The following is a 14,082-nucleotide window of genomic DNA, read 5'->3' as shown; positions in this document are numbered from 1 at the left end:
TTGATATCATTTAATTCGAATGCAACTTTAAAACAACAGCAATATAAACCCTTATTGAATGTTAATATCAGTTTGCTCAGGGGCGGTCTTATTTGGTAGGCTAAATATGCCTTCTAATTATTATACTTCTCTTTAGAACAAGCATAAGGGAAATAAACAATTAAATGTATCAGTAGATTCATAATGGTTAACGGGTGGTGCTTAAACATTGAAATATGCATATATAATATCATGGTTCGTTATCCGATAACGATTACTTCAATAGGCAATAAGTACCCGATCATGTGATACTGGAATTGATTGTCTGATCTGATTTATCACGCAGTCCGGTATCAACTTCATCCGGGTACCGGATACCGGGTTTTAGCACTACCTTTGATAAAATTTCTTATCAAGAAAGTTGCTACTTTCGTTTTTGAAGTCACATGAAATACGTTGACTCTCCCTCTCTCTCCAAACAGCGAATACTATAATCATTGGCGACAACCACTTATGAAAGTAGTGATTTGTGTAAATAAGATATTCGAGTGACTATCGGAAAGGACTTGCTTTCAAGCGTAAACAAGGGTAAGTTTAAATAAGTATTTCTATAAGGGGCACTTGAGGTAGTCACAATAGTTGGCATTCAGAAAGCCTTTCATTTCATTGCAAAATTTTGATGTCCCCATGTTGCCACTAGTTTGCCGTAACAAAACAGCTTAAATAGAACCCTGGCCTTTGTATGGACTTACAACAGGGGGCACAAATTAGAACGCGCGGCCCGGCATCAGAAACGAATTCATACGTCTTGTTTGGAGTGATCACGGTAAAACACGTCGCGTAGGTTTGTTTCCTTTATAAAAAAGTCATACATACTATCACAACACACAAGACGTTACGTAACGTTAATATCAATACATTTCGCGCGTTACGTCAATACATTGCGTCACGTTATGTCGCGACAAAAATCCCAACACGTACATATGCGCCAAATATACTTTTAATATCTTTTTGGCGTTTGAAGGTTTCAAACGAAATATTAGGCTACCTTAAGTTTGAAATGGTGCATTCTTGTGTGATTTTTGCACATTTTCAACCATGTTCAGGTGTATAATTTGATTGCGGGGTCGCTGGTTAACAACAAAAATCACAAGCAGATCCTGGGTTGGGGCACACCGTATGCCCACTTAATTTTGCCTAGTTTTTATTGTATTTCAATATAGGAGAATAAGATTATACGATATGCCTGAAATGCACTATTTCGTGTTCGAAATTTACAAAACTTTCTTGGGGGAGTATACTCAATCTCCCTTGTCAATAATTTAATTAAAATACATTTGTTTCTTAGGGAGGCGCGCATGTCAAAATGTTTCGCCCCTTTGTTATGCCCTCTCTAACGTCAACTACTGGATTCGCTCCTGTTAGTCGTCTAGAACTCGGTAGACCGCGCGTATATTTGACAATCAAATTATGATTTTAGACTTAAGATGGATGCAGTCTCAGGGAAAAAGGCACCCGAGGGAGCAGGATCTGTCTCTGACCACACCTTCTGCCAGCCATGTGCGAACGATGGCAAGAACATCCCTCCTGATGCCTTCTGTACCGTCTGCAAGGAGTTCCTGTGCTCCACCTGTGCCCGAGTACACAGGAACATGAAGTTTACAAAGAGCCACGCCCTCCAGGACAAGAGCAATATGCCTTCCTCATTCCATGCTGACAGAGAGGAAGATGAGTTTACAGAAACATGTCAGCTCCATGCTAAAGAGTTCATAAAATACTACTGTCCCAACCATAAGGCACTTCTGTGTGGTGACTGCGTAGTTGATAATGAAGAACATCAGTCTTGTAAAGTAAAGAAGGTTTCTCAATTGGCAAAACGATACAAAGAGGGTGCAGAATACAACAGTCTGAAAAAAGGTATTATGCAGATGGTCAATGACATTGAAAACTATTCATCGTACATAGAGGCGAGCATGAAATCAGTTAACGAGGAAAACATTACCAATATCAATGAGCTTCGACAATTCAGACATGAGATCAACCAATTATTGGATAAGAGGGAGAAAGAGTTATTGGAAGAAATTGATCGGAAGAAACGGGAATCCATGACATTGCTAAATGAACTGACAGCAAACTGTCAAGACATGAGATCTGCCACTGAGAAGCTCAAGGCAGAACTAATAGCACATGAAGTCAACAACAACCAGCTGTTTGTTTCTGGAACAAGGGCGCTTAAGGAGTTTGTCGGTCTACAGTCAGCCTTTGGGGAATTCCGAGGACGAAGAACCGTTATATTCTCCAAGTTCATCAGGGACCCTGCCAGTGAAAAGCTGTTTGCCTCGTGCACCACAATAGGCAGAGTGGAACAAGTGGCGTCAGATTTGGCAGACCAGCAGACAAAACTGCAGGGGCCAGGAAAGCAACTTAATACAGGTATATGTATATCACAAACAGGTTTCACAAGTTTTTATTAATCGTGATATATAGTTAATCTTATCCTTTCCCAGTTATTTAAGATATGAGCTTCAACGCTTGGCCTACATTTCACTTAAGATCAGAGGTATTATCTTGTTTCGTCTTAATTAGTGATTAATAACAAATGATAGCCGGTGACTTCTTAAATGTACTAGATATTATTTTTCAGTTGATCCACTGTTCCCTCCAGATTGCGGGTCAAAAAGCTGTCTCATCATTATAACACTACCCGGTTACTTCTTATATGTAATTCCAAATTCAATTTAACCCAAAATAGTAGGGTAGATAGGCTTTTAAAAAATAATAATAATAGGATTTTGATAAGAACGTTATTTTAATTTAGGTTAAAAGTGTTGACACTTGTAGACTATGAGAGAGAAAAGGTTTTGCCCCTCCCCCCTCTATGGATGATAAATCATTAATTAGACATTAAATTTCAGACAGTCCTGATGAATAAGACATAAGGTCAAGTTAAACTTTCACATTTATATTGCGATTACGTTACATTCTCACAGAAGTATGTTTGCTGTTTATACGTATTAAACAAATAATACATACAATGAGGTTTTCTCGTCATTTTGCAATCCTATATTTAAAGTGATCTTTGTTCATGGTACAAAATTACAAATATTATTCAGAGAAACAATTACATTCTATAATGAATGTGTATATAGAATAAGTTAATTTGTACAAAATAAGTTACAAACAATTTCCGATGTAAACAGCACTAGATTTATCAACTAGACACTTTTTACATCACAATTCTCATCTGTAAACAAGATTATATTTCAAAAACAAAATGAACGACCTTTAAATTTAAATTTAAGATATATGACAAAAAATACTTATCTGCATATAAAATACTTTACTTCAAATTTCAGTTACATGACTTGATATTTTGACTCTATAAGTCATAACATATCTCTCCTAAATATTTTATGTTCATGGACTAGAAATATCAATGACATTCTTAAATGGGAATAGTATTGCATTTGTAGTTTACGTTACCAGTGTGAACAAGAATACCATTAACCATGCAACGGGACTACATAATAATAATTGTACACATAAAAATCACAGTCTAGAAATTTGCTGTACACCCTTGTGTGTTCCTTAACATGTAGTTATTTTACATTACATTAAAACAACGTGACATTTGTTAACAGTATGGGTCATATATGTGACAAATGGTAATGCTCATACATCTGAACAATTTTGCATAATGTCTACACATTTTTAAAATCATACACTATAGTTTAATTTGGGGGGAAAAATCTGCAGTCAATGAAGTCAAGTAGCCTCAGTTAATGTTCGTTATACTTTTAAAGAAGTACTCTCACTGACAAATATGATTTACCACAAATAATACAAATGTTTTAATAAACCAAAAAGTATAAATAAATGTCGAAAACAATTATTTTTATGAAGGTTACCGAGTGTAATTTGAAATTAAGGTGCAGACAACACGGTACTTCTACCTTATTGGACGAAAATGTAGTAAATCTTTAGTACTCAACAATCTTAGAAAACTGCATGTAAAGATATTAAATCCACTGTTACAATCCTGTTATCAGTAAACGATATTTTCCAAAAATGCATTATTGTGAAAGTTACAAGAGTGAAGAACCTTTTACTTTTTTAACTTTCACAATAATGCATTTTTGAAAAATATCATGTATGTAACTTTAATCGATATGCTCGTAATATAGCAATGTCCTGCTCTAGCCTGTACCAGATTCATCTTTGAATACGATGTCAGTCTGATTATCAAGCTCCATTGCCTCATCGTCATTTTCCGACTCACTGTAATTTCCTTCTTTCCTAGTACACAAACTTTCAATAATTTATTGTAAAACAATCTTACCACATGTCCACACATTTTTGATACTACTTGGCACTTTTATTCAACCACTTCATTTTAAATCTCAAAGTAATAGTGTGTAATTTTCATGGAAGGATTGCCAGACGTACAATTGGTAGTTGACCTGAGGATCATGCATTTTAAGGGGTGCTCTACAACTTATGTTGATACTGGTATACGAGTCTAGAGAGAAACCTTGAGAACCTAGGTTCTTTTTTGCAGAATTTGTCAAATCTCAATTTGTTCACCTGTGTTTAATTTTGTTTACCATTCAGCAGACAAAGCATTCGATTCCTTCAAGAAGGCGAACAAGTTTTGACGGTGAAACCATATGGAATTGGAAATAGTTATTTTCTAGGATTTAAAGGGGCGCCATTGTACTATCACACCTTGCGAAGCTATGAATGGCTAATATTTAGTGAACAAATATATAAAGAAAAGTCGCCACTTGTAACCTACACCAGAATGAAAAACCTGAAATACCTCGCTCAAACCACTAGGACATCTGGAGATCTAACAATGAATGTTTTAATATCTGCCTATTGTTAGGATGAAAACAATGCCTTTTAGTGAAATGTTTCAACATTGGCATCTTCAAGACTTGTAAAATTTGAATGTAGTTCTCCTAGAACAACAGGGTCTCAAATCTTTTCTGCAAAGATGTCAATTTCCACTGGTCGGAAAGTAAACATGACATTTAGGTTACTAGTATGTCATTGTTGACAATAAAAGCCATCCAGTCCGTATGAGTTCTTGTTTCGGGACCAGATATCAAGATTGTTGGCACAGTTCTTTTTTGTAGTATACAAATGGTCTACAAATTCCCCCTGAGCGGGGGGGGGGAGCAAAACCTATTTCCCCTTATAGTCTGCCAGTTTCAACAATTTTAACCTAAATTCAATTAAGTTCTAAGGAAGGGGCGCATGTCACTTACGCTCATAAGTTACCCCCCCCCCTTTAGCATTAAATCCAGGATCCGCCCCTGTTTATATATACACGATTTAAAGGTATTTTTATTACCTTGTTGCTATCATCGGCCGCAGTATAAGTCAGAGATTGTTTGATTTATTTAAGGTTTGATCACTTTTTTCCTTGAAATATTATGTATAAATGTAGTTCCCAATAGTTACACATTATACTTCTATGTCAGATACTGTCCCCTATGGTAACACCGTATACTTCACTGGCTGATACTGTCCCCTATGGTAACACCGTATACTTCACTGGCTGATACTGTCCCCTATGGTAACACCGTATATTTCACTGGCTGATACTACCCCCTATAATCCTCTGACTAAAACTATCCCCTATGGATACATCATATACTTCTCTGACTGATACTGCTCCCATGGTTACACTGTATACCTACCTGGCTTATACTGCCCCAAATGGTTACATAGTATAATTCTCTAACTAATACTGTCCCCTATGGTTACACCTGATACATCTCTAACTGATACTGCCCCCTATAGTTACACAATATACATCTATGGCTAATACTTCTCCTATGTTTACACCGTATACCTCTCTGATTGATACTGTTCCCTATGGTAACACCATATTTTTCTCTGACTGATACTGCACCCTATTGTTACAACGTATACTTCTCTTACTGACACTGTCCCCTATGGTTACAACGAATACTTCTCTGACTGATACTGTCCCCTATGGTTACAACGTTTACTTCTCTTACTGAAATTGTCCCCTATGGCTACACCGTATACTTTTCTTGACTGATACGTTCCGCTATGGTTACACCGTATATTTCTATGACTGATACTGTCCCTATGGTTACACCGAATACTTCTATGACTGATACCGTCCCCAATGGTTACACCGTTTACTTCTCTGACTGATACTCTTCCCTATGGTTACTCTTATACTTCTCTCACTAATACTGTCCCCTATGGTTACATTTTATACTTAAGTGAGTGATGCTGCCCACTATGTTCACACCCTATACTTCTCTGACTGATATTGTCCCTAAGGTTATACCATATACTTCTCTGACCGATACGGCCTCCTGTGGTTACACCGTATTATTTTCTGACTGATATTACGCCCTATGGTTACACTGTTTATTTCTCTGGTTTTTACTGCCAATTTCGGATGCTCTTTCTCGATCAAAATAGTCCGACCACTTGTTTGTGAGTTATAAGCAAATAAAAAGATAAACAATCAAGTATAATGGCTGAAAGTACTTTTGTTCCCGTTTGATCATTGTTTAGACAAAATAGCCGATAATCATCCGGCGTTCCCCCATACACATTTACTAAGCGCCCTTCAAATATCAATCTTCCGGAGGGCATGTGTAGTTTATTAGATCAATTATGTTCGTACAATTTACTTAGTTCCGATTGGAAACCAATCCAAGAAGATTAATCATAAAGCTTCCAACATCACTTAGTGTACATGTGCGTATGGTTGTTTTTCTTTCATACATGCATGTTCCATCAAGGTCATTAATACATTCATACATGCATTTGCTTTCACAATAAAAGTTTCTTAGTTCCAGAAGTGTTAAATACCAGTGAATCAGACATAAAGAACAATTATTGCATATTTCAGTCTTAAACATGAGTCATGCAGAACTAAGACAGTCCCAGTTCAGCAGGATGCCTGACATTCCAGTAAATATTTTAACTGAAACCAGTGACTGCATCCTAACCAGTATGGCCCTTCTGCCGGGGGTCAGGCTCCTTCTGACTGACTGCCGCAATAACTCAGTGAAGCTGGTGGACACCCCTACCAACAAGGTGGTGTCCCAGGTGAAACTGCCAGGTCAGCCGTGGGATATGTGTCTACTGCCCGGAGATAGGGCAGCCATCACACTGCCTATGGAGGGGAAGATACAGTTTGTATCTACTAAGGGAAATGTCACCCTACAGAATGTTGTTGAAGTAAATGGAACATGTCGGGGAATAGATTTCATTGACCACAACTTGATAGTGTCTTTCTCCTACCCAGGTAAGGTTGTGTTGATGGACATGAAGGGAAAGGTGAAGAAGAGTGTGGACAATGATAGTAGTGGAAAGCCTTTGTTTCAGTATTCCTACTATCTGACAGTGACCAGAGATAGCCACACTCCGGCAATTTATGTCTCACACTGGGACACCAACGCCATAACCAAGCTGAGCATCTCACTAGAGGTGCTCCAGTCCTTCAAGGATCCGATACTGAGAAGACCGTATGGTCTAACAGCCGTGGGAGACAACCAGCTGCTCGTGTGTGGGTGGGACAGTGACAACATCATGTTACTGGACACTTTCACCAGAGAGATAACCAAACTGCTGGGGAAGGAAGAGGGGATAGAGAGGCCACACATTGTGGCTTACTGTCCACAAAAAAAAAATGATGTTTGCCAACTGCTGCCATGGCAGCAGACCTGAATTGGACAATTTCGTGAAAGTCTTTAAAGTTTCTTAACAATTGCTTCTACTTTGATGGCATTTTGAAAATGTTGTTTATGCTTTAATGACTATGTCACTTAAACCTGCACTATCACAGATTGACCGTTTTAATATATTTCCTTTAGTTTTTGTTTCAGAATCAGCTGATTTTGGCGTCAATCCCTTCAATACAGTCATACATGTTTAAGATAACTCACAATACGACAAATCTCAGGTTTGTTTTGGTAAACTGCAAAATAGTTCATATTATTAAAGCGTTAGTAACGGTTTTAATTATAAAACATTTTTTAACGTAAATGTAAAAAACAAATCTTTTTTATGATCTTTTGTCAGCCATCATTCATTTTCGGACATTGACACAAAACAGGCTTATTTCAACAATAACAAAAACAATAACAATAACCTGTCAATATGGTCATACTATGGTATTGCAGCTTTAAAGCGACTTTTCTCAAGATAGGCTGAAATTGTCAATGCAAGCTAGAAGGAGACTGATAATACATCATTTTACTTAATTAAAAGAATACACGCAACAATCATATTGCTATCTAATCAGAAAATTCCCGTTCAGAAAAAGGGCATAATTTTTTCCCAGTTTAAATCATATTTGTGTTATGAGTCAAGATAAATATACCCATTTAAACCCACGCCACTTAAAAGTACTTCGATTTACGTGGTAAACAACCCTAGTAAATTTCGAGCTTGAAAAATGCGCAAAAACTGCGAAAGATACATGTTTCGTAAGCGGTGTGATACATCAGTTAGTAAGATTTAATGCATTGTAAAGAAAGGTGGCAATTTTATATCTTTGACAATTTTCTATTTTTCTTGCAAATGTATCGTCTGGTATCTTGTCCCTTTAAAAAACTGTATTGTTATTATTATCTTTACAAACCCAACAACTGATGTCTTATTAATCGCAGTTGTTTGATCATGATATCATTCAATACCAATGCTATATCATTTTATTATATACCTATTTCTGTCCTTGTTTCAACAGTGAAAACACAGCACGCTTTATTGAAAATTTCTAACCATGCTATTGCCATTTTTTAAACCCATTATATAAGCATAGTAACATGTGTTGAGAGCTCACTTTTGTAGACGGATGTTTATTCAAGGTTTTTACAATATAAACTTCTCATTCAGAAGCATATTTGTTCATGCACTTATACGAGTGATACAAAACATTTCATTATTTTCGGTAAATTTAAATATCTTTGCCAATTATTTAAGGAGTCGGCCTTCACACAAATGTGTTGTCTTGGCTGCAAATTAAGCTGTGCAACATTGCTCAAATCGCCTTGATGATATGAATGGCATGTGCTACAATAATGTAGTTACATGTATCTTCTTTAAACTGTTTTCCATGTTTCAATTCAATGTTCGTGCTTTGAAATGTAAATGTAGTGTATAGCGTTTTAAGATATTTTACCTCTATTGTTGTACAATAGAAAGGTCAAAATCCACATATGTTTTCCTTTTATTATTTAACTAGTTCCCGTGTTAGTTTGGTTTTCCCGTAGTCATATTTAGTAGAGGTCATGCAATCCCAGAATGAAGCTGCTCATCCTACGGAAAGACCCTTCTTTGACGCATAATGCTATTTTACCAGGAATCCATCTCATTTCACATTGTTTGCAAATATGAAGGCAGAGGATTGAAATTTTTGAAAAAAAAAATGTTCATAATGTATTGCTTTTTTTTCTTTCTAAAATTGGGGAAATTCTAGGCTCATTTGGGGAAATTCAGGGTCCGCCGCGCTTACTGGACTACGAGAAACGAGGGTTAAAATCCTCGGCTATAACTTATATAATAATAGTATGGTAATCGAATATTAATTACCGAATATTCGAATACTAATTTTGCCATTAGTTTGCATCCGTATTTAAAAGTGAACAAAATCGTTGTTTAAAAATGTTGTGGCTTTCTTATAACAAAGTGAACAACAATGCATTTAAAATGTTGTGGCTTTCTTATAACAAAGTGAACAACAATGCGTTTAAAATGTTGTGGCTTTCTTAAAACAAAGTGAACAACAATGCGTTTAAAATGTTGTGGCTTTCTTATAACAAAGTGAACAACAATGCATTTAAAATGTTGTGGCTTTCTTATAACAAAGTAAACAACAATGCGTTTAAAATGTTGTGGCTTTCTTATAACAAAGTGAACAACAATGCGTTTAAATGTTGTGGCTTTCTTATAACAAAGTGAACAACAATGCGTTTAAAATGTTGTGGCTTTCTTATAACAAAGTGAACAACAATGCGTTTAAAATGTTGTGGCTTTCTTATAACAAAGTGAACAACAATGCGTTTAAAATGTTGTCGCTTTCTTATAACAAAGTGAACAACAATGCGTTTAAAATGTTGTCGCTTTGTCGCAGTTCTAAGCAATCATCCCATATTTCAAAAATTCAGTAATTATCTAAATGATATTTCACTTTATTTCAATGATCTTGTATGGATTCACAATCAAGTCAATTTAACACAGAAATACAGAGGCAGTATTCAACTTCTTAAGATATTTCTATACTTAATTCGGTTTCCTAAGTTGTTCATAGACAAATTAAAAGACGTTGATTTGTTTTAACAAAAAAGTACGTATTTATGATAGATTGGTTAAATAGCAAGCATTTAAGATATTATCAATATTAACGTAATATATCATATAAGAGAAGTTTCATACGTAAAGAAAATGACTTAAGTTAGGAAAATGAAATACATTGTTGTAAGTTAGGAAAATGTCATCAGTTAGGAAATGACTTAAGTTAAGAAAAAGACTTAAACAATTCTATAAATATCGCCTCAGTAACAAATAATTGAAACAATTATTACGCATATTAATCACATTACATGACTTGTATTATGTTTTTCAAAAGGAATCATCGACAGATTAAAACTAAATTTTCAAAAGCATTACTAAGATTTCTTGCCACAATAGAGAATTTGTATTGCATTTTATATCTGTTAACAAAATAGCAATTTTCGAGCTCGTGACAATGTTCTATCAGGTTTCAAGCGTCTTGCTCATATTTCATACAAATTATGTTTTTCGATGTATGACCCTTTAAAAATATAAATGAGTTAATTAAAAGTGCTTAATCTAATTGAATATTATTCTTATATACCTGTATTCAGAACACAGATATTACAATGACATTTTTATAATATTACAGCTATCCTCTTTTTTGATAAAAGAACTGGTCAAAACTACTCGAAAAATCTTTGACCTGGTTAGCTTAAGTATCTTATTTCATTAAACCAAATAACGTGACTTAAACTTAAATTAACAAAAAATAAAAAATAAAAAACATTGTGATCATTAGAAAGATAATTTCTATGTTTTGAAAAAAAAAATGAGAATATAATTTGATTATACAAAAAAGTATTTAAGCTTAATCCTGATAACAAGCACTGTAAGATTTTTTAAGAAACTGGGGCCTGCAGATCTGTTTTATTGAATAAAGATACAAGACATCAAATGTGACCATGCCAAACAGTTTCATTGTTTAGGGTCAAGCTCCATTTTCAAAACCTACCAACGTGCAGGAAAAAGAAAGTGGCAAGGGAAAATCAGATCTCATATCTATACCACAAATGACCCCGATATCAGATTTAACGATGAAAAACATCTTACACAATTGCAGATTCATACATTTAAAGAAGTTAACTTCTCCCAGTGTAAACTATATATTTTGACCTGATAGCAGTTTTACCAATGAAAACAGCATATACATTTGCAGGTTCATTTAAACAAGTTTTCCCTTCCCAGTGTTAACTATATTTTTTTACCTTATAGCAGATTTCACCAATGAAAGTCATCATACACATATGCATGTTCATACATTTAAACCAGTAAATCACCAAGCAGAGTTTCTAAAAATCGACAATATCCCGACCTGGACCGAATCTGACTTTGTCGGACCAATTTCAGTAACAAAAAATGGCTAAAAAGTTGGTGCGTAAATTGAAAATTGAAACCGGTGTAGCTGGTTTTTATTTATCCCGGACTGTTAATGAGATTTTAAACAAATGGAAGACTGAGACTCCCAGTGTGTCATATTTTTACCCGGATTATTGTTATGTAAGAAATCAACTTCCAGCATATTATATTTGTTTGCTTAATTTATATTTTGATAAATGTTGCTGGTCTCATTCTATTATATTTGTTTGCTTAATTTAGATTTAGATAAATGTTGCTCGTCTCACTCTTAAAGTTAAAATAACCTTCCCGTCCAATGATGTTAAACATTTAATCAATTTGGCCTGACCCCGATCAATAAACAAGTTGCATATACGGTCATAATAGTTTGCACTGCATCATTCAAATATGGCCTGACCCGAACCAATAAACAAGTTGCACATACGGTCATAATAGTTTGCACTGCATCATTCAAATATGGCCTGACCCAAACCAATAAACAAGTTGCACAAACGGTCATAATAATTTGCACTGCATCATTCAAATATGGCCAGGACCGAACCAATAAACAAGTTGAACATACGGTCATAAAATTTGCACTGCATCATTCAAATATGGCCAAACCCGAATCAATCAACAAGTTGCACATACGGTCATAAAATTTCCACTGCATCCTTCGAATATGGCCAGACCCGAATCAATAAACATGTTGCATCATAATAATTTGCACTGAATCAAATATGTAAAATCTAGGATACATGTAGAAACAATTTTTCAACCTTTTCAGCAATTCATGTACATGTATATCCATTCTCTTACAAACCCTAGGTAAAATGGTAATATATGTTCACGCATATACTTTTTAAAGCTAGATCAGCTTAAAACACACAAAACACTAACATGTTTAAACATATTTCATTGCAAAACAAAATATAATCTTGTTTCTTTCAAAACTATTTCAGTGTTTTCCGTAAAGCATATAAATCATAAAAATAAAAATAAAAAAATAAAAAAAAAATATCTAAATAATAAATGTGTATTTAGAAGTTCATGAAATATCACAGAGTCCCTCAAACTATGAGCCATTTGTTCCCAAACTTGTGCCTGAGTCAATATCGGTCAAGGTCAAATCTTCAAGGTCCATCAACTGCATGCTCTTTTGTTGAAGTTTGTCATTTTCGCTAACCATTCGCTTTAACTCACTTTGGCCATCTCTCACATCGTCTAATCTGAAATGATTTTTTTTATTATACATCCCCTTATAATTCCACACACAATACATATCTCAAAATACGGTAGTCAATATTCCCCTCCTGTGCAATACGGCCATATTCTAATCTGCTGAATTCATTGTGCGATGTCAAAATAACCTCATACAACACCTTAAAATGGGTCATTAAAATGTCATTTGGTATGATTCTGCTGCTGAATTCCTGGATTCTTCCATAAGATCACATTAATGGTTTCTAAATACCGGTAAATCGTTTAAATTTACATTAATGGATTCTGAATAAATGTTTAAATTAACATTAATGGAATTGGCATAAATCGTTTAAATTTACATTTATGGATTCTGAATTAATCGTTAAATTATATTAATGGATTCTGAATAAATCGTGAAAATGTATATTAATGGATTCTGAATAAATCGTGTAGATGTATATTAATGGATTCTGAATGAATCGTTTAAATTTACATTAATGGATTCAGAATAAATGATTTAAATTTACATTAATGGATTCGGCATCAATTGTTTCAATTTACATTAATGGATTCTGAATAAATCGTTTAAATTTACATTAATGGATTCGGCATCAATTGTTTCAATTTACATTAATGGATTCGGCATCAATTGTTTCAATTTACATTAATGGATTCTGAATAAATCGTTTAAATTTACATTAATGGATTCTGAATAAATCGTTTAATTTACATTAATGGATTCGGCATCAATTGTTTTAATTTACATTAATGGATTCTGAATAAATCGTTTCAATTTACATTAATGGATTCTGAATAAATTGTTTCAATTGACTTTAATGGATTCTAAATAAATGATTTAAATTTTCATCAATGGATTCTGAATAATAGTTTAAATTTATATAATGGATTCTGAATAAATTGTGACATGAATCGTTTAAATTTACATTAATTGATTCTGAATAAATCGTTAAAATTTACATTAATATTAATGGATTCTTTATAAATTGTTTCAATTGACTTTAATAGATTCTAATTAATCAATGGATTTGACATCAACGTTTAAATTTACATTAATGGAATCCGAATAAATGATTTAAATTTACATTAATGGATTCTGAATAAATTGTTTCAATTGACATTAATGGATTCTAAATAAATCGATCAATGGATTTGTCATAAACCGTTTTAAATTTAAATGTTCTCTGTATTCTTAACATAGTATGAAGCGAT

At 34.2% G+C, this 14,082-nt stretch overlaps 2 protein-coding genes across 3 annotated transcripts in view; one reads left to right on the top strand and one right to left on the bottom strand.

Moving 5' to 3' along the window:
• Nucleotides 1-419: 419 nt before the first annotated feature.
• On the top strand, nucleotides 420-9,377 carry LOC128216550 (uncharacterized). The gene is made up of 3 exons (XM_052923147.1): nucleotides 420-567; nucleotides 1,460-2,412; nucleotides 6,884-9,377. Exons 2-3 carry the CDS (start codon nucleotides 1,467-1,469, stop codon nucleotides 7,702-7,704), a joined length of 1,767 nt encoding a protein of 588 aa, XP_052779107.1. The 5' UTR covers nucleotides 420-567; nucleotides 1,460-1,466; the 3' UTR covers nucleotides 7,705-9,377.
• A 771-nt stretch (nucleotides 9,378-10,148) lies between these two features.
• LOC128216549 (serine/threonine-protein kinase TBK1-like) overlaps nucleotides 10,149-14,082 on the bottom strand; it is a 29,976-nt gene continuing 26,042 nt past the window's right edge. Inside the window, exon 17 of one of the 2 annotated variants that reach the window (XM_052923145.1) lies at nucleotides 10,149-12,878. In XM_052923145.1, coding sequence (XP_052779105.1) covers nucleotides 12,725-12,878 — 154 coding nt within the window. In that variant the 3' untranslated portion in view covers nucleotides 10,149-12,724. The remainder of the gene's footprint in view (nucleotides 12,879-14,082) is intronic. The other variant, XM_052923146.1, reaches the window with a different exon arrangement.

This window comes from Mya arenaria, chromosome 14 (genome assembly GCF_026914265.1).
Source record: "Mya arenaria isolate MELC-2E11 chromosome 14, ASM2691426v1".
Lineage (NCBI taxonomy): Eukaryota > Metazoa > Mollusca > Bivalvia > Myida > Myidae > Mya > Mya arenaria.
This window is presented reverse-complemented; position numbering and strand designations above follow the sequence as displayed.

Bases quoted from the DNA above. Each gene is read 5' to 3' on its own strand.
- LOC128216550 (XM_052923147.1), top strand. From the start codon at position 1,467: ATGGATGCAGTCTCAGGGAAAAAGGCACCCGAGGGAGCAGGATCTGTC. The intron at 2,413-6,883 runs GTATATGTATAT...TGCATATTTCAG, and splicing joins AGGAAAGCAACTTAATACAG to TCTTAAACATGAGTCATGCA.